This window comes from Aythya ferina (assembly GCF_964211825.1).
Source record: "Aythya ferina genome assembly, chromosome: 11".
Lineage (NCBI taxonomy): Eukaryota > Metazoa > Chordata > Aves > Anseriformes > Anatidae > Aythya > Aythya ferina.
The window spans coordinates 3,361,890-3,381,444 of record NC_140307.1 but is presented as its reverse complement, the minus strand read 5'-3'; the positions used below and the strand labels follow the sequence as shown (position 1 = coordinate 3,381,444).

General features: G+C 44.1%; 1 protein-coding gene across 1 annotated transcript in view; it reads left to right on the top strand.

The window, feature by feature from the left end:
• Positions 1–19,555, top strand: part of ALDH1A3 (aldehyde dehydrogenase 1 family member A3) — a 33,026-nt gene that overhangs the window by 6,709 nt on the left and 6,762 nt on the right. Inside the window, exons 3-9 of the mRNA XM_084532600.1 lie at positions 2,008–2,148; positions 4,721–4,850; positions 6,069–6,130; positions 8,844–8,972; positions 11,484–11,597; positions 14,696–14,798; positions 15,731–15,915. Coding sequence (XP_084388726.1) covers positions 2,008–2,148; positions 4,721–4,850; positions 6,069–6,130; positions 8,844–8,972; positions 11,484–11,597; positions 14,696–14,798; positions 15,731–15,915 — 864 coding nt within the window. The remainder of the gene's footprint in view (positions 1–2,007; positions 2,149–4,720; positions 4,851–6,068; positions 6,131–8,843; positions 8,973–11,483; positions 11,598–14,695; positions 14,799–15,730; positions 15,916–19,555) is intronic.

Below are 19,555 nucleotides of genomic sequence, written 5' to 3'. Positions count from 1 at the left end.
CTGTCACACCTTGTGCTTACTGATTGCAACATGCCCGTGGTGAGCACACCATTCAGACTCCCCTAATGCCAAGTCATAACAGGATGGATTAAGAACAGCACTGCAGCCTTCCTGGAGAATTTCCTTGTTTTTGCTGGTCTCGGGCCTATAGAGACACTGCAGGCTCACAGGATCTCGCTTGGTGGTGCTGCCCCTGAGGGTGTTTTGGAAGAACTTTTTTTGCTTGTGTGACAGCGACCGCAGCCTGTGAGCTGTCGTACATGCTCTATGTGCCCAAGAAAAGGGACAAGAATGAATACAGCTTTGACTAATATTCACCTCAGAGCTTCTGGACAGTAACACTAGGACACTTCTATCTGTAAAATGCACCTTTTGCCATGCATCTGAAATTACAGCTGTGTCCAGTAGTAATCTCTGCAGGAAAAGAACAAAAGCAACAGCCTTTGTTCATTTTTTTTCAGTACAACATTACAAAAACCAAAACAGTGCTTTAGGGGAAAGAGGCATGGGGCAGCATCTCCATAGTCCCTGTGTGCAGGGGCTGCTTGCTTGGCCAGAGCCACTCTTAACCCTGTAACAACACAAATTTCTTGTAATGGTTTCCCCATCAGTGCCCTTCTGAAAGGGTGGAGTTCTCCTGGCAATGCATGTCAGGCTGCTTTAAAGCTGTGCAATCATGTAAAGAGACAAATTCAGTGTAAGGTGATATTTCAGAGGGTGCTTGCTTGCCGTTTTCTTTCTGAACCTGTCTTGGAAGAGGTTTCTCTCCATAACACTTCTCCTGGTTGAACACAACAGCCTTATGAGGGCAGGATGGCCAACGCTTGTTGGATCAGAGCAAAGCATTACCCTGTAACTGGATCCAGTCTCTCTAGATAAGACTTGAGATAAGACTTAGCCCTTCACCAGCTGCTCTCCTTGGAAGAACAACGAAGGCCTGAAGCCCTCCCTCCTTTCCCACCTCCCTTTAGCCACATTGTGGTGGGGTGTAAGGACTCCTCCACCAGCTGAAGGGAGGCTTGGGCGTGCCAGACATTACGTAGAGCAGGAATCTGACCAAAGACAGGGTGAAGTATGCTTTTATGTATGCTCGGGGTACAGTCTTGGCCCCGTGCATGTTCATGGCAACATTCCCGTTGACTTCATTGAGTCGGGAGGTTGCCCTTGGCTCCACTCTCTTTAATCAACGTATGCTAGTGGAGGGGAGAAGGGAGGAGTCTGGGGCACACTGTAGCCAGAGCAAATGCACGAAGCTTCTCTGGGGGCGGTGGTGATGTGGGAAGAGAGGGAATTTGCTGCCCTCCTGAGTAGCAACTTATGTAAACAGTTAGATTTGGGCCAGCATGAGCAAAGCATTTGAGCGAGTGACACGAAGTCTGTGTAGGTGAAAAGGCTTTGTCGAAGCACGGAACAACACAAACCCCTTCCCATCTGGTGGAAATGTTCTTGAAGTGCAACCTAGGATCGAAGAGAGCTTTTTTGGTGCGTTAACTGTTGCTGGCCTGGGCTCAAGTGGGACTGAATAGTGGGAGCTGAGCTCTGGTTGCTCCCCTGGATAAAACTGTGGTCTCTCGGGGTGGGACTTTCCTTCCTGCGTTTGTTTAGAGTAGGCTGATTTCTGGAGGCCGGCAGCCTGTCATGCTTAGGGAAGCCCCAATGGGAACAGAATTGGGATCTCATTTTTCTGTTCTCCCCTGATGTCATTTACATCCTGTGTCAGCGGGAACATGATTCTGGATTATTTTATAAACAAGCCAGTTGCATAAAATTACCCCTGAAAAACCCTTTTGATCCTTTGACCTCAATGTTGTTTATCAACCTAGAGCAAACCCAGAATGGCTTGCAGGCTTGGGTCCAAATCCAGGAGTGAAATGAAGATGGTCTTGTCAAATGACTTGGGTTTTGCCACCACCCCGTCCTGTAGGAAGAGGCCTGATAGGGTTTCTGTACTGTTGTTCAGTTCCTTGCTTGTAACCTCACATTTTCTTGTGTGTGTGGCTGCTGCAGCCTGATGTGGATAACGCAGTGGAAGCAGCGAAGGCAGCGTTCCAGAGGGGGTCTCAGTGGAGACAGATGGATGCCTTGAGCAGAGGACGGCTCCTACACAAGCTGGCTGATCTTCTGGAGCGAGACAGAGTCATCCTGGCAGTAAGTACTGTGACTGAGCAATAGCAAACCAGCAGTGGCTGCAACTCAGCTCCATTCCTCCGGTTTTCTGCATCCATATCTCATGTCACACTACTCCTAAGGCCTTCCAAGAAAGAAGGAAGCCCACAGAGAGGTCCCACCTTCTAGTTTCTCATTTTCCTGTGCTCATTGCTGTCTTAGGCTGCCTGTTCCAGTCTCTGTCTGGTACACCTGGGAAGGCCAGGCAGCTTTTTCAATACCTGCAGTCACATCCATAAATCCTTCCTGGACTAATCTGTCCTTGTGTTACCCTGGGCTTTATTATTCCAGTCCTGTATTTTAGATTTCAGTGCCTCTGAAAGGGAACCATAGTTCAGACCTGACCTAGCTCCTATTTCTCCTCTTCCACAGAGGAGTAGGGGATTTGGCCCTGTCCTTTGAGTCTAGGGTGAAGATCAGTGACACTGTCTCCCACTCAGAAACAACAGTGGCACGGGCCCAAGCTTTCTCTCCTTGGTCTGATTAGAGCTCTGACTATATGGATTATCTGGAACTGGATGCACTCCCTGATTTCTTTTTCATTCTCCCTATATGAATCCAGGCAGGAGTCATGGCTTATCCTCCTCTTTCTGCAGGAGGATTTTGGGGGTCTTAGAAGAAGGCTGTTAGCTCTCCGTACTTGAGTTCTCCAAAACCTTGGCTAGTTCCCGAAGTGATTGCAGATGTCAGTACTTACATTTTTAAAGCAATAAACATATTAATTCTTGGTTTAACAGTCATCAGTGTTCATGTGTCTACCAGGTTAGGAAATATTTACATATTAAAAAAACAAACAAACCTGCCTTGGTCCTTCTTTATTATAAAAATGCAAGGCCAGTTTGACTTCTTTTCAAATTTCTTTTCGAATTGCTTCCCCTAAAATGGGGGGCTGGGAAAAGAATCTTTCCCTTGTTGGATGTCATCCAAAGATTGAAATGTGTATAAGTGGGAACTGGTGCTTTCCCCACTGAACGTCCTGGCTCAGGAAAATCTCTTTATAGCTGTGAAGCTGCATTAACTTGGACTTCTGCGCTGAAGAACTATTGCTAATGGTTCCTCATCCTGTCCTCCAGGAATCCTTCTCGTGCAGAATAAGGAGAGTAGGACCTGAATTAAAATATGCTGTGGTTGGCAGAGGCCTTTAGGCTGTGTGGGACGTGTATATCTTTCAAATAGTGCCCACAGATCTTTTTATCTCTCAGCTTTGAGCTGATGTCTGTCCATACATCACCTGTTCAATGCAGTACTTTCATTGTGCTCATCTTGGGGACTATGGCACTCGTCATTCAGTGCTGTTCTATGCAAAACTTCCTGAGCTGTTGTCCCAAGTCTGTACTTGCATGAGCTGAGCCTCTTTCCCCCAGCACATTGTCTCTGAACCACATGGCAGTCTCCAGTTTCAGCAGGACAGAAGCAAAAGCTCCAGGTCTGAAGGCAGTTCTGGCCAGCAAATAAAAGGAAATGCGTGTCTGTATATGTGTGCATGAATACACCCTGTTCATTTTCTGCTCGTTTTTTGATGCGACTTCAAAGAAGCCTCCTTTTTCCATAAACCAGGACACTTATTTCAAGCTTTCTGCTGTCCTTCTGATCTGGGAGGGCTTGTTTGGCATTGTTATTCTCACTGCAGAAAACCAGCCCTAGCTGCCTTGGCTGCATGCTAAGCAATGACTTATAAAAATCAGTCCTTTTAGCAGACGTTTGCAGTGGATAACAATCCTAGCCATTCCAAGGGGAACGTCTGTTTGAGTGCTGTTTGGGCCCTAATGCCTGTGGAAGATGACAGGGGATGACTTCATTTATAAACAAAGATGTTTCAATCTACCAAGGGATAGTGCTTCCTTTATGGATGTGCTGGCCACTTCCACCAACGTGCCATTTAATGACCTGAGTAGGGAACAAAGCCTTCACTCAGCTAATGTCCAGAACAACGAGAAGGACGTGGGCTGAGACTGGGTTTCATTTAGAGCTGCTCAACGTCGACGCAACTTCAGCGAAGTAACTTCTCCCTTGCACTTAAGCACAGTTCTGAGCCCGAAGGTTACTTTACTAGATCTCTACAAAATGTGTTTTCTATCATCCTGTGGATAAAAGAGGCTTTTCAGAGGTTGCTTTTAGGACCATGAGCAGGAAAAAAATAGATTTCCAAATAAAAGGAAAATGGGTCAGGCTGATTTCAGTGACACCATCTGGAATCCAGAACATCTGTGTCAAGAGGGTCAGATACAGCGAAGCTGTGACACTTGCGTAACTGCTGAGCGGTGCCCAGACCACAGCCTGAATCCCACCCACAGCTGCCTTCTGGGGTCTTCCAGAAGATGCGCCTTTATTGCAATTCCTGAACAAAGCAGCTTGTGCATCTATCAGGGTTATTGGGTCTAGTTGTCTCCGTTCTACCTTATATTAACTAGATTGTTCCTTAAATAAAAGGCGAGGGAAGGAAACTCCATGTCTGTGGCACAGGACAAAAGAGAATTGAGAGTTTTTCTGAAAGCTTTTTTATAAAGAAAAAATATGGAAGCGTCTGATGGTACATTTAATTTATTTTTTTCAGACTCTGGAAACAATGGACACAGGAAAACCTTTTCTGCAGGCTTATTTCATCGACCTGGAAGGTTGTATAAAGACACTTCGATATTATGCTGGATGGGCTGATAAAATCCAGGGTAGAACTATCCCAGTGGGTAAGTTCCTTCAGACCCAGTGTCAGAGCTGGGGAGGGATCAGGCTTCATGGGGCAGATTGGGAGGGAGATGCATGAAAAGATTTGCTTCTGAAAACCTGCAAAGGAAGGTGTTCCCTTTCTATCTTAGGGTGCATTTTAAGTGGGCGTGTTTTGAGAATTAAACTCACAGGAGAACAGTGAACGCCTGGAAGGATCTTTGGAAAATAATGGATGGGCTCTTCAGTTGTTGTTTTTGTTTGTTCGTTTTAACAGAGAAGCATTTTGATTTAACATTTAGGCTATTTAGTGTATTTTCAAAATGAGCTCTTGCTCCTGCCCAGAGGTGATCCCCAAGGGTGTATGAAGGAGAAGGATGGGCACTGCACACAAAAATTAGTCTCCAGAGGAAGAGCTGTGAAGGGCCAAACTAGTTCAGCCTGTGCAGTCAGCAAAGGGTCTAAAGTCAGTGATGGCAGTCATACAAACTGAGATCTGTCACCCTCGTCCAGAGAAATGTGAAGCTTTGTGTTCTGGATATTGGTCATTGGTTCTGATTGGAGATCGCTTTCAAGAACTATAATTCACATTCATATTTTCTGTCAGATCTTCCTAGTGAAACTAGATTTTATGCAAAAAAAGAATGTGTAAGGAAGATGTCCTTCTCACTGTCCTTCCTACTTCCTTTTGGAAAGTGTAGTATTTTAAGATGAATGGTATTAGTTTACTCCTAGAGTTTCTTCTTCTTTTTTTTTTTTTTTTTTTTTTTTTAGTGTGATTTCTTACCAGAAATTCAATTCCTCTTAACAATGAATGTGATTCCTGTGCAAAATAGGTTTGAGAACTTTCCCACTCAGGGAGATAAGTGCTTTGCTTCTTTCATGAGATACAATTTGAATGAAATTTGGGCTTGTTCTTCAGTGCAGTAAGGAGTTGTTCTCCTCTAAGCCTCAACACAGGGAATCTGCAGAAGGAATTGACCCACTGGTTTTAAAAGGCTCCACTGTGCATGCGAGCAGTGTTTGGCTTTTGAGCTAACATAAGACCAATTCTCAAACAGGTCTTCATCCATCTGGGGTATCCCAGAGGCTTGAGTGAAGATGAACAGATATAGGCTTGTTTGTCTAATGTGGTTTTGGTTCTGTCCCCAACCTTCCTGTGTGCAGTCATCTTACACTGTTTCTCTAGAAGCAAGGATGTTGACTGTTGTTTTTTTCCCCTTTGTTCTTCTGTTTTGCAGATGAGAACTTTGTCTGTTTCACCAGGCATGAACCAATGGGTGTTTGTGGAGCTATAACCCCGGTAAGAAACAGTGATGGTGCCCAGAATCTCTCTGGGAAATGGAAGCAGTGCATGCGCGCTTCCCATCTTCTGCTGCAGCCATTTGCTTCCTAGTTAAGTACAGCTGTTCTGCAGGGAACTCCCATTTCAGTTGCCTGATGTAGTTTCTTGTTTTACCCCCATGCCAATTGCTCTTGGCAGTGCAAAGTCCTCTGCAATGGAAGGGTGGGTCTCCTAATCAGATGCTCTGTTCCTCTCAAAGGCTGACAGCAGTCACCAGAGACCAGTCAGAGCTCTCTGACTCTTCCACTGCTAGGACAACCATCTTGTCATTACATGTGCTAGCTTCTCGCTGCCTAGAGCTGATGCATAGTTTTGAGTTTTAAATCATATCCATTATTAATAACTCCTGGCAGTTCTCTGAGCTTCCTGCGATTAAATCTCACTGGATACAGTTCTCTTTTTTCTTTGAGGTCTCATTCTCTGCTGAGGGGACAGTGTGGCTAGCTCTTGGAATGCCTCCAGTTTTAGTGTGTGTTGCTCGCTCTGTTTAAACAGCCAGCTAGAAAGGCTTTTACAGCTACATGGGAGACATAGTTTGTTCCTGTATGGTTGTAAAATGCTTTGAACATGGTATCCTACAGGCTGTGAGGCAAATGGTGGCGTGCCAAGATTCTTTGGATACTTAGATCAGTAGAGTCCATGGAAGATTTTGACCCTTGGGATAAGGTTATAGGAGAGGCTGAATGAGATACATGTGGGGTTGGGGATTTTCTGGACCCTGGGAATACCAGGTCTGGACCGGTTCCCAAAGACATCTGGATAAATTTTGCCTTTTTCTTCAGCTGGACTGAGCTTGTATCCCTGGTGATAAAGTGGTACGGTCTGCTTAGCCCTGTGAGGGTGAGGCAAGTTGGGAGGTGGTTGGTAGTAATTATCAGACGTTTGGCTTTGTGACTTCTGCACAGCCTTCCTGGGTGAACAAGCAATGTGACTGCTCATAAGTAGCTAGAATTTGTGACATAAGATCAAAACATCAGATTCCTTGCTGATGATCGTCAGTGTTGTGAGATTAACTATCATCAGTTAAAAGGTATCTCCCTGTCATCCTTCAGCTACCTTTGGCACTTGGCAGTGCTTTCAGAAATGATGACTTCAAAAGCCTGCATATAGGATGCTTAGAAGGGCCACTGTAAGGGGAAATCGTGGGACTCTTACTGTTTCAGGTCGACCTTATATCAGCAATAAATATAACAGAAAGACCAAATTTGTCTCAAGTTCAACAGTGTTTGCAAAAAGGACGATTGGGGTCAACAGAACCACATCTGCTTCCAGTTTACTTAGAGAACTCCTCTCAATTATTTTCTTTCCAGTTTGATCTCTTAACACGGTCAGTGGATGTGTGTATTCCTCCTTGATATCAAGGGATTCTGCCACTATTCTGCATGTCTCCCTAGACCAGTTAACAGTCCTCTTGTGGCTTGACTTTATTTAAACCAATTTTCTTAGCAAGGGAAGTTCTTAGAAAGTGCAGCGTATGCCTGAACTTTATCCCAAGGTGATGTCATCAGGCCGCCCTGATGACCTTTTCTAATTTACTTTCACCAGCCATTCTGCAACAGAAAGATCCTGGTAGAGTTATGTCATACTCTGAAAGTGTAGAAAAGTAGTGAAGGTGTAATTAAGACCTTCAAAAAGGCTTAGGAGAAAAAGTCAAATGGGAAAAATTGTGGGATTTGGCCTTTGGAGAAGATCACTGAAATGAAACAGGCCTGGGAAAGAAGGAGAGATGAGCTGAAGAATAGCACGTTAGACTGAATTCCACTTTGTCTCAGGGCTGCTGGGTCAGAACAGAACTCGTCTCTTAAAAGCTACACTGCTAATTTATTTGCAAGTGTGAATTTGTGGATTCCTAACATATTTGGCATCTTTGTTGATAGCTGAAGGCCTGTGGCTTGAGGCTTGACAAGAAGTCCCCTTACTGTTGGCCTGCTTCCATCATCCCTAAAGCAGCATTAATTATTTTTAATGAAGAAATCCTTTCTGCTGCCAAATGACCTTTCCTGAGATTCAGCGTGAGCTAGATTTTCCACTTCTTGCTTAGGTTCCAAGATCTACAAATACCCATGAACATGAAAGAGATTAGCACAGAAGAAACTGATGGGGACTGGTTCCTAATTCCAAAAAAGAAAACTAATTGGAAAGGAGCAATTTATTTACAATTTGAAGGGAGAATAAGAGCTGCCCTGGATTTCCATGACTGAACACCCACTGGTTTCCTGGTTATAAACTGGAAATGAATGATATTGTGTAACTCCTAACTATTCAGACAACACCTGACACAGAAAAAATGAGTTTCTTTCATTGAGCAGTTTCTCCCCATAAGGATGCTGTACAAAAACGATGCATCAGAATGCTGCCTCCAGCATGGTTTCTGTGAACAGCCAAAACCCTACACAGAGTGTGATCAGACTCCTGTAAGGAATGAGGGCACATCGTGCAAAGGTTTGGTCAACTTCAAGGATTAACTTGAGCGTTGCCAACAATATTTGGGATCTCAGGGGGAGTCAAGGAGGATGCACTCTGTAGTCCATGCAAACACAGCATTGTAAGCACTTTTCTACGTTCCTATAGTCCCAGTTGCTGGTTTCTCTGTGAGCTGCCTGAAGGTGGGGAAAATGCTGCATGGAAGTGAGTAGGTGCCTCATCCAACTGACCTCTTGTGCTCTTGCAGTGGAACTTCCCATTGCTGATGCTTGTGTGGAAGATGGCACCAGCACTGTGCTGTGGAAACACTTTGGTTATTAAACCAGCTGAACAAACGCCTCTGACATCACTGTACATCGGCTCGCTGATTAAGGAGGTAAGGCAATCTGAACAGCCCGTCTACGTACTGTTCTCCTAAGATCATAAACAAGATTGTGATTTGAATTGCTGCTTTTATTCCTCTGTTCTGTCTTCCCTTTTCCCAAATGAGGGAAAGACTGCAGCTCAGTTTTATTAGGCAATGAGTGTGATAGATAAGTGTTGTGTTCATAGAGTTTTTAAGTGGGATAACTCAATTAAGACAGAGTGAGTGCCATGTGAAACAATTCTTCATATTTATGTGGCTTATAGAACAATTTAGCTACATCTGGCCTTTAAAGCCAACTCCTATACTGACACAGAGGGAAGATTGTAGGCTGAGAGTTCAAAATGTTGTTTTAGGTCTTGTCAGTAGGGATCCGAGGTATCCTCAGGTATTCATCATATGGAGGTGGTGGGAGGTGCACAGTACCTTTCAGGACTGGTTAGTAAAATGTCAGCCTCTTATATGTAATTATGTGACTAATTGTGAGCAAAAACTAAAGGTTTTGGAGGTATGCTTTTGCCTCTCAACTGGAAAAGTCTGTTTGTTAGGCTCAGTCTAATGAGGATGATTCTATCTGTTCTTGGCTTAGCCTGGGAGAAAGCAGAAGGGCGTGCTAATAAATTGACACCTAGGGCTTCTCTGCCTGGAAAGGCAATGCAAAAAATACTACCACTTAAGTACCTCCTACAGCTAATTGACTTAATAAGATTACACAAGGTGAGTGACCATAGGGTGCATTTATCATGACCTGCCACACCAGTGATCTTTTCACTCTGCCATACAGCTCCCCAAATGCAGGTATAGCATTCCCCCAGAAGAACCATTCCATTCTGGTGCAATTAATTTTTTGAGCTGAAAATTCAAGCTGTCTGTTTCTTGCAGCTAGTTTACACTTCAAGGCAGAAATTTAATTAGAGCAGAATAATTTTATTTGAAGATGTCCCTTTCTCCACCCAAAATTAGCTAAATTCCTTGCAGGTTTTCAGAACAATAAGTTCAACTTTTTCATTTTTAATTCTTGATAGAATGCAGAAGATGTTAATAAAGAAGCAAAACTGTGTTGCATTGAATGAAATAATTTTGGGCCAACCAAAATATTTTGGCTTTTATTTTTGCTGAAAAACAGAAAAAAAATCTACCTCAGGGTGACCTGAAACTTTTTTTTTTGCTTCTTTGTGGCTTTGCTGCTGACTCCAAACACCATTACTTGCACAGTTTGACATGCAACTTTTTCCTGAAAACTCATTAGCCAAGATGTAAGCTCTATCAAATTCTTATTTATCGTTGGTGCATCCATAGGAGAATCAGACTGCCCGTCTAATTTATTAAAAAAAAAAATATTACGAAAGTAATTTTTCCAAGGTAGCACGTAAGCATTTTTTTCCATTTGGTTTCCATATTAGGAAGGAGCAGCTGCATAAGTTGAGATTCTTTTATTAAAAAGCCACGTGAAATGAATTGGACGCTTAATATCTTGCAATTCCATTGTTAGTAAATTCAGGGAAAACAGCCTGTCAGTAGTAGGGAAGGGCTAGCCTAGAAGAACATAATCCTTGAAACTCTTATTTCAGGAAGTAAAAAACCAGACCAATAAGTTCCACACTTTTTCTTGCACTAGAATTTCATCTAAAGTTTTGCCATTTGTCTCTTTTGGCAGAATGACTACTTGGCTAATCTAGGTTGTAAATGTGGTGGAAACTGGCATAAGTCTATTACCATCTGCTCTTGTATTCCTGTTTTATTAGCCCCCATCATCTAGTGAGATTTTACTGACTTCTTAATCCCTCTAGCCTCTGAAGAACCACAAATGTCAACCTTTGTTCAAAACAAACTTTCATGCAGTTACCCCTTGGCTCCAGCTGCACGGCAGTAGCTGAGGGCCAAGTTTGGCCAAAAGACTTGCTCTCTTTTGATTTTAAACTGGGACCCCTCCAAGAATTCGTATTGAATCTTGGCATTTCCTAAGCATGGCTGTTATTTTCACCCACATCTACTCCAGCTGGTAGCACGCAGCTATGTTACTGGAGAGCCTGGAAAACAGGAATGTATCTAGTATGGGCTCCTTCCCTGCAACTTGCAGTTTTTAAGTGCTGTGTGCACCTTGAATTACTTTATCATGCACTAGGCACATTAAAGATGTGGTTTTTTTTTGCATATCTGTGTTTTGTATGTTAATAGGGAAATGTATGTTGGTGCCCTAAACTTGATTTCAGTGGGATTAGTAAAATGAGGTGATGCTGTTGATTATTCAAGTGCTAAGGTATTTTGCTCACTTATCTTGTGTGAGGCTACAAAGGTGGATGGGTTTTGCACAGCCTTCCTATAAATGCTGTAGAAATGCTTGCAAGGGAAATGCTTTGTAGGAGTTACTGTGATTGTTTTTAAGGTTTCTCATCATCCTTAAGAATACAGTGATGCAAATTCAAGCTTCCTGAAAACTGAACTGCAGCTCTCAGGAGTGCAGATGTCCTTCAGAGTTCTCAAAATCCCTCTCTACAAAGCTGTGTTTAACCTCTGTTTTAGGTGGGTTTTCCTCCAGGTGTGGTGAACATTGTGCCAGGCTACGGCCCCACAGCTGGAGCTGCTATTTCTACCCATCACAGTATTGATAAAATTGCTTTTACTGGATCAACAAAGGTAGGTGATTGATTTCTCATAAAACACCTGCTGTTTCTTTTTCTCTTTGCATTCTCTCCTACGACAGCACCAATGAAATATTGGTAATTTCTGTGTTACCAGCTCTATTTTCCATCACGTTCCATGTGACAGGATTTCTCAGAAGTGTTTGGGATTTGTCTTGGTCAGGTCTCTCTGCTTTTGCTACTGATTCTTGCTCTAGTGGAAGTCCCACCTCTGTAAACTGGATTTTGCCAAACGGGCACATTTCTTAAGAACTGTAAGCAGCAGATGTTCTGAAACCAGGTAGGAGAGTCTACAGGAGAGGCTGGCAGGGATTTAACATCATGTCATCGACCTGATGGAGCTTCTGGGCAAGATTGCCCACTAATCCTGCCCTGCAAACGTGTGCAACTGGAAAACATGTCAGTCAGGGCCCCGAACAATTCTTCCTTGGCTTTAGTTACCACTGAGGAACTAGGACTTAAATAAAAACATGGCCCTGTGCCCACAGCTTCCTCTGCTGATGTGGATGGGATTAACATTTGAGCTTCTCTTGAGACCTGCACAGTAAAGCACCTTCTATCCATTTTTTTCCCATGTAAATAGCTACAGCTGCCTTGCTTGGGAGAGAGATGGAAGCGAGGCCTCTACAGTATCAGGCACCTCCAGCCATCCTCTTCCGTGCCTATGTGGGGGAAAAGAATGCATGGCTTGGCCTAGTCCATAGAACTGAGCACAGCTGTGACATGCAAATAAATTTGTCTCCAGTAACAAGTGGTGCAAATTCTCAGACAAAAGCGTGCTTAGAAACATGAATGTTTTTCCACTTGCTGCTCTAGATTTTTCCTTGCAACTTATACGTGCGCCCAGAAGACGGGGCAGCATACAAAGAATGGAAATGCTGACACCAGCGGGTACAACTGAGGCAGATATATAGTCTCCTCACTTGTATTTTCTTGAATAACATTATTCTTGTCAATCATTTGCTGAATTCATCCATTCTTATGCCTGTCCTCATAATTTCAGAGTGTAATCGAATTGCTTAATTATGACAAATTACCTCAGATTGTATCTTGGTCAGTAAAGGTAACTCACGAAACACTCAAAAGCTGTTGCATTTAACAACAGTACCATCTAGTGGCTTTGTGAACTTATACTGGCTGCTTAGCTTATCCCAAAGGAGAAGGTGTGTTAAGCCTCCGTTTCTGTACAGAGATCATGGGAACAAACAAGAACACAATAAAGTAAAAGTTCACAGTGAGGTTTTACTCTCTTGATAGTTGCTCTAATCTAGAAGCTTATTCAGATTCGTGCTGGTCTCCAAATCCTAGATCAGAAACTTTTAGCCAGGATTAGATGCTGGCTATGTCAAAACAATAGAGCTTATTAGACTCATCCAGCCCACATGGATCTGTTTGGGTTTTTAATGAAAAAGGAGTATCCAGTGGATTAGGAGAGAAGGAAAACCTCAGCTGCTGGAGCCCATAGGCAAAAAACTCCTATAGAAGCTGTGCTTGTCTTCCTAATCCATGGGTGTGCAGGAAACACCAAGGGAGACAGATTCTTCGCTAATGCATGTGTAATTTAAAGTGTTTTCTTCCCCCTCCACCCATCTGTGAGTTCAGCTGCACCTCTGCAGCATTTGCAGCATAATGCTACTGTTTCTGAGCCAGGAAGTGAAGCTAATTCAAAATACATTTTGACTTAGTTTTTAAGCCCCAGTTTGGGCTCGGGGCCAGCCTGGAAATGCTGATCACAAACTCCACGAGAGTTTTCCCGTCTAGATGTCTTCCTTTCCCTCAGCCTGTTAACTTGCTCCTCTTTGGCCAGCTACCCTGTAGCACTACCTCTTGTGAAGCTGTGTTCCTCTGCAGCATGATGCATCACTTTTTCTTGTGTCTCTGGGACTGGGCTGCTGGGTGACTGGAGATGTCTGTACTGCTAGGTGTGGGAGTCCTGCTTGAGTTACAAAGGCAAGCCACGAGAAATGCAGAGCTAGAACTGCCAGCTAGCTGCTGCATGCTTTACTTCCTCGCAGCTTCCCTGCAGGGCAACAATATTTTTAGGCAGAAAGGAAGTTAATTGCCACATGCAAAGGTAAGATACAAAAAGAACAGTTAGAAAATGAAGAAATTCAAATATAAGGTCACACTTAAAATGGTAATAATAAGAACCTGCCTTCACAATTGAAACTCCCACAGTGTTTTAATGCAGACTGTCTCTAATAAAATTAGATTACTTAGTGATACCAACATTTGATTTATGCCCTTCTTGTGAGGAATTCTATCTCATAAAAAGGGAAGATAAATTGCTGTTTGGTGTTAGTGGTATAAAAAAAGAAATAGCATAGTCAGAATTTGGGAAAAACATTTTTTTTCTGGGGGAGGTGGAGAGGTGAAATACCCTTAGTTTGACGTTATTTGGATTAAAATCTGGAAGTAGAGTTAATCCTTCCCTGTGGCCAGATAAATTCCGCCAGATCATCAGAGCAGGCTCCTGTGCAGAGAGCGCTGCAGCAAAGCTGGCCAGAGTTTATCTGTTGCCATCATCAGGTGTGGCCTAGGAAGGGACATATCTCAGCCACTCGTGCATGAAGCAGCTCAGCCTGAACTAAGGGAAAGATGTGGGTTTCTCCAAATGTCAAAATCTCTCTTTGGCTTTCTGTTTTGGGAGTGGTAGCAGATAGGAACAGTCAGTTTTTATCACCGTGTTGTCAAATTCTACTTGAAGAAGTTTAATTCCTCATTTTTAAAAAATAAAACATAATCCTTGGAGCTCCAGTGAGTACCAGTGCTGCTCACTACCTTGCAGTGGGTGGGAAATGCCTTGTTCTGCAGCTCTGGGTGGCAGGTAGCTTCAGAGTGCAGTTCCTGTAGCTCTCCCACATTGCCCATCGTTTCAGATCTGCCTAACGCAGACATTAATTCTGGGGCTGCTTTTAACCCAGCCCGTCGCAGCAGTAGGAAATTCAAGGCATTTAATAATGCTGTCCCTGACTTGTACCTGCTTCAGCCACCCGCTAGGCTCTTTTATTCTTGTTAGCATCCCACTTGACGCACTTTGTTAGGACTTTCAGGGGAAACAGCCCACGTCCTGTTTGTGTCTCAATGCTACAGGTCGGAAAACTGATCAAGGAAGCTGCTTCTAAAAGCAACCTCAAAAGGGTGACATTAGAGCTTGGAGGAAAAAACCCCTGCATCGTGTGTGCAGATGCTGACTGTAAGTATGGGCTGCTGTGTTCGTTTGCTGTAATACACCAGGTGTGGTGCTCTGTGTGCCTCTGCTGTCCTTTGGCAATCAGCAGGGTGGTGTTTGCTCCTTCTTCCACCCCAAAGGCTAGAGGAAGCCCCTGTCCAAGAGCAGGAGGATGTTGTGCTGTCCTTGAGCTCTTCCCCAGCACAGGGAATGTTCCCATGATGAATGAGCAGACCATTATCCTACTGTCTTCCCCAGGGATGGCTGTAGTTGCAGATAAATCTTGCTTTTGTTTGTCTTTGCTATTGTGGTGCCTTCTCTTTGGTGGTACTGCAAAGCCTGAGCAGAATGGTGGGGAAAGTAGTTTCCTAAAACATAGTCCCCCTACAGGCATTCATGGCAGGAAGGTTTTGTAGCAGTAGGAAATACAGGTAAGCTGTGGCCACCAAAGGGATTTGAAAATCCTGTTTGGCTTGGGAAAATACTCTCTCCTCTCCTGTGGAGGTTGAAAGCCAGAGGTACTTGTGCCATCTGTTAACGGTGGGTGTTGCAAGGAGCTGGCCTGAGCTGGTTGTGCGAGACAAGGGCACGCTGCTTTCTGAGCAGTCACCACTGAAATGAGTCTTCAGGAACCAACACGTGGCATCTGGGGATCCACATCTCAGTTCCCACAGTGGAGAAAACCTACTTGCTGCCCTCAACGAGTCCTTGTGAAGAAAGTGTCTGTGGCTGTGGCCAACTAGACACAGACAAAAGGCAGGAAGGGGGGTGGAAATAATAAGAGAGCTGGTCTGAGGGCAGTGTGAGGCCCTGTGAGTGTCTTCAGAGGGTGTGGGCTATTGTCAGCATTTTTTTAAGAAGGCTTTCAAAAGAGAAAGGAAAAAACAAGTCTGGAAACACTGAAAGGCTGAAACTATGCATGTGGTAACGCTTTTTCCTCCTGGGCCGTGGTGCAGTGGACTTGGCAGTGGAGTGTGCCCATCAAGGCGTGTTCTTCAACCAAGGGCAGTGCTGCACGGCCGCCTCGCGCGTGTTCGTGGAGGAGCAGATATACCCGGAGTTCGTCAAACGCAGCGTGGAGTACGCGAAGAAGCGACTCGTTGGAGACCCCTTTGATGCCAGAACTGAACAAGGGCCCCAGGTAACTGTGTGCCTGAGAACAGTCGTTGTTTGGTTATTGGTTGCGTTTTGGTTTAATTTTCCTTGTGTAAATATTATCCTTGTGAATACGGTCCCAGCAGAAGCCCAGAGGGTGAGTAATGTATCATGGCTTTATTTTTCTCTCTATTTTAAATACCAATCAATCACAACTGTTGAAATGTTATGTTGTAATTTTTTAAACACAAATGTATTTAATTCACTTCTTATCCAGCTTTATGGAAGGGGCTGCCTCCCTGGTACAGTAATACAAAGCATGTTGCAGCGAGGAACAGCGATGCACAGATGGGTGCAGCTGCAGAAACGACCATTCAGCTACTTGGCTGTGCTGGTGATGACAAGTAGTTAAAACCCAGAGACTCCTGAGTCCCCACTTTCCCTCTCCTCCTCTGCCCCGCTTCTGATCCTTTGGAGAGGTTTCAGCTGAATTAGCAGGAAGAACCATGCCAAGCTGATGTCACAACCCGTTTTGTCAGAGCTTCCAGAGCCTTCGTCTTATTTCTTCCTTTCAAAGCCGTTTGAGCTGAAGTCAAGAGCTCTGGAGGAAGATGATCCTTGAGTCAGATCTTCTGCAGGGCCACTGCTTGCTTCCAAAAATAAAGGGGGAATCCCAGAAAGCTATAGCCCTGACCTCCTGTTCTCAGTATTGCACTGAAAGATTTTGTTCCTTGATGCCATATGGGATCTCACAGTGAGGGAATGACCATGGGACATCTGCCTCCCCTTATCTGGAGCTCTAGGTCCATTCACACTTGATCTGTGCAAGGAAAAACTTAATTAAGTGTCCTCGTGTATGGGGAATAAAGTGATGTACGTCCCCAGATCGTGCTGGTGCCGCATCTTTCCCTGTAACTGGCCTAGAATGGGATTTCAAATTGCTCATCATTCTTAGGAAGATAATCCCATGTTGGAACTTGCTTCAGCAGAGATGAGCTGACCCTCCAATTATCACAGGGTCTGCCCTTGTCTTCTGTTAAGAGCTCTCAGCTTTTCTTTTTTGTTTGTTGTTTGATATAATATCATCCCAAGCCTTACCCAGCTTTTGATAGCAGTGGACGAGTTGCATTTATAATTAGTCCTGTGATGACCATGTTTATCTGGCTGCTCAGAGACCACTGACTTCATGAGAAGAGCCCCTGAAATCATAGGAAGTAGTAGTGGGGTTTTAAAGGGTGAAACCCCCTGCACTGGGCAGAACAAGTAGGACTGGGCTGCTGCTTTCAGCTCATCCTTGCCCTCAGTACTTGGCAGGCTGGCAGAGCACCACGCTCTGATATTGCTGCTGTGATTTAAGGGAGATTGCAGACAGAGCTATAATTAAGGGTAACAGTAAGTACAAATAGAGTCTGGCCAGGTTGTAAATACAGCTTGTACGTCCTCTTTCCCCGTTCTACCTTACCTGTTATGCCCGTGGGTAGGAGAGATAGCACCCAATACACACATACCTGAAGTTCTCTGCATGCAGCTGTCAAGCCCAGGATGGAAAAGTGTTGAGAAAGTGGAAGGAAACTGCTAAACCCTAGGCTTTCATGTGGCTCCCAGTGCAAACCACTTCCTCTGCACCTATTTTTGCTTTCTCTCTGGAGCCTATTGTAAGATGCAACACGCAGAAATTCAGGTAGAAGAGAAATGATGTGGTGTCACAAGGGCTTAAAATACCTCCAAAGTAGCAAAGATTCACACCTGCCCACCAGCTACCATTGAACTGTAGTTTCCAGACCAGATTTCTCCTCTGTTCCTGAAGTAACCTGCTGCGCCGTGAGGAGGGGGTTTTTCTGAAGTGATGGAGAAGGGAAGAAGTCACTAGGAGAAAAAAATCTCTTCTTCTTGCCCTTCATCTCTCCACTTTGGGCCTTGGTTGCCTCAGATTTGGGTCATTGCTTTTACTCTCCTCCTGTGGGTCAGAGGATGAACAAAACCTGTACAGAGGCTGCTGTATAGCCCCCATTCTGAGACGATCACCGGCTTAGATGCCAGCAATGTGAAGAAGTTGGAACCCCCTTAGGCTCTGGGGTTTGTAGCCCATCATCTTTTTGCTCCTTCACCAGCTCCCTGTGCTTTTAGCCAGACAACGGGACCAGGAACTTAAAACAGAGCTCAGAAAGTGTGAAACAGGAGATCTCTGCAGCCCAAGCTCTGAGCTGGTGCTGTGTGAAACCAAGCTGAGCACAGTGCTCTGGGTAGCTGCAGGGGACCTCCTGGAGTGGGACAGACAGTACTGCTCTGTGAGAACTTGATGTAAGCTAGTCCAGGAAAATAGGGCCTGTCTGCAGCTGTTCCTTCCTATAGTGTACTGCGTTTATAAGCTAGATTGGGGAACTGGCTGATTCAGGTCTGAACCAGCCTTTTTGGAGGTGAGGAAGAAAGGTTTTAGTCAGATCAGTTCCCTGCTATGTGTTACCGTGCACTGGCATGGATGCTTGTGGTATGGGTATAGGGAAAATACTGTGTCAGCTGCAATATTGGGTTATGCTGATATAAACTGCACTTCTCTGATCAAAATTAAGTCAAATTTAAACAGTATTAAGTTTAAATAGAAGAAGTGAGGCATGCTTCTGATGTGACTTCTCCAAAGCTCACATGTGTCTGACTGTGTTGGCTGGCTGGAATTCAAAGGACACCACAAGAGACCTGAGGGGTAATCAGGGCTGTTTGAGTAAAGTGCCAACCTCAAATAACAGACCAAGGGCATTTTTCAACTTCGGATTCCTGTGAGCTGTATCATAGGAAAGAATAAAGTAAATCTGCACAGATGGCTGGCTGGTTAACCAGAGTATTTACAAAGCTGTGAACAGCAGACTGCGTTAGGTAAGACTAAGGTCCTGGTGGACAAGAACAGGGATTAAATCAGAACAAGACTAGGCTGGTTTTCTTGCTGTAAAGCCCCAAGTACTGGGGTTTCTGGACTATAAAGGATGGTTTACAGGAAGCAAATAAGCTCTAAAGCTGCTGTGTGGTACTTGCCAGCCAGAAGTTATTCAGCCCAAACCCCACTGCTTGAATTTTGAGACGGTGAATATTTTCCTTAGACCGTAGTTGTTTGTGGATGTTAGGATTAAAGTTTGAAAGTAGAGTATGTGAGTAGAAAGAGCGTGTGTCAGTCTGTTGGACACAGTTGTGGGATTATTCTGTAGGATTACAAATGCTAGGTTTGGAAAAGGAAAAACTGCTTCTGGCAATCTTGACTTAAATGAAGCAAGACGTGAAGATTTGGGGGTTCTCAGCATTACAGCAATCTTTAAAAGCCTTCCTCTTTTTTGAATTAGATGGACAAAAAATAGAATATGCTCTACTAGTGTGTTTTTAATAGAAGGCAATAGTCAAACCATAAATAATAGTGGAGTAGGGAACAGAATTTAAACAAGCCTTGCAAGCTCTGGTTACAATGACAAACAGTTCCACCCTTGCATGTCATTTTTACAAATGTTTTCTTTCCCCAGTGTCTTTTCATCTAACTGTAGTTTGCCTTGCAACAAGTTACAGCTGTATAAATATCCTTGTTTTGTTTTCTGTGTTGTGAAGTGGATGAACTGGATTGGTCTGGATCACAGACATGCCAGGATGGAAAGCAGTTGCAGATATTTTCAAATTATTTACATTTGGCAGCTAAGCAACCAGGCAAA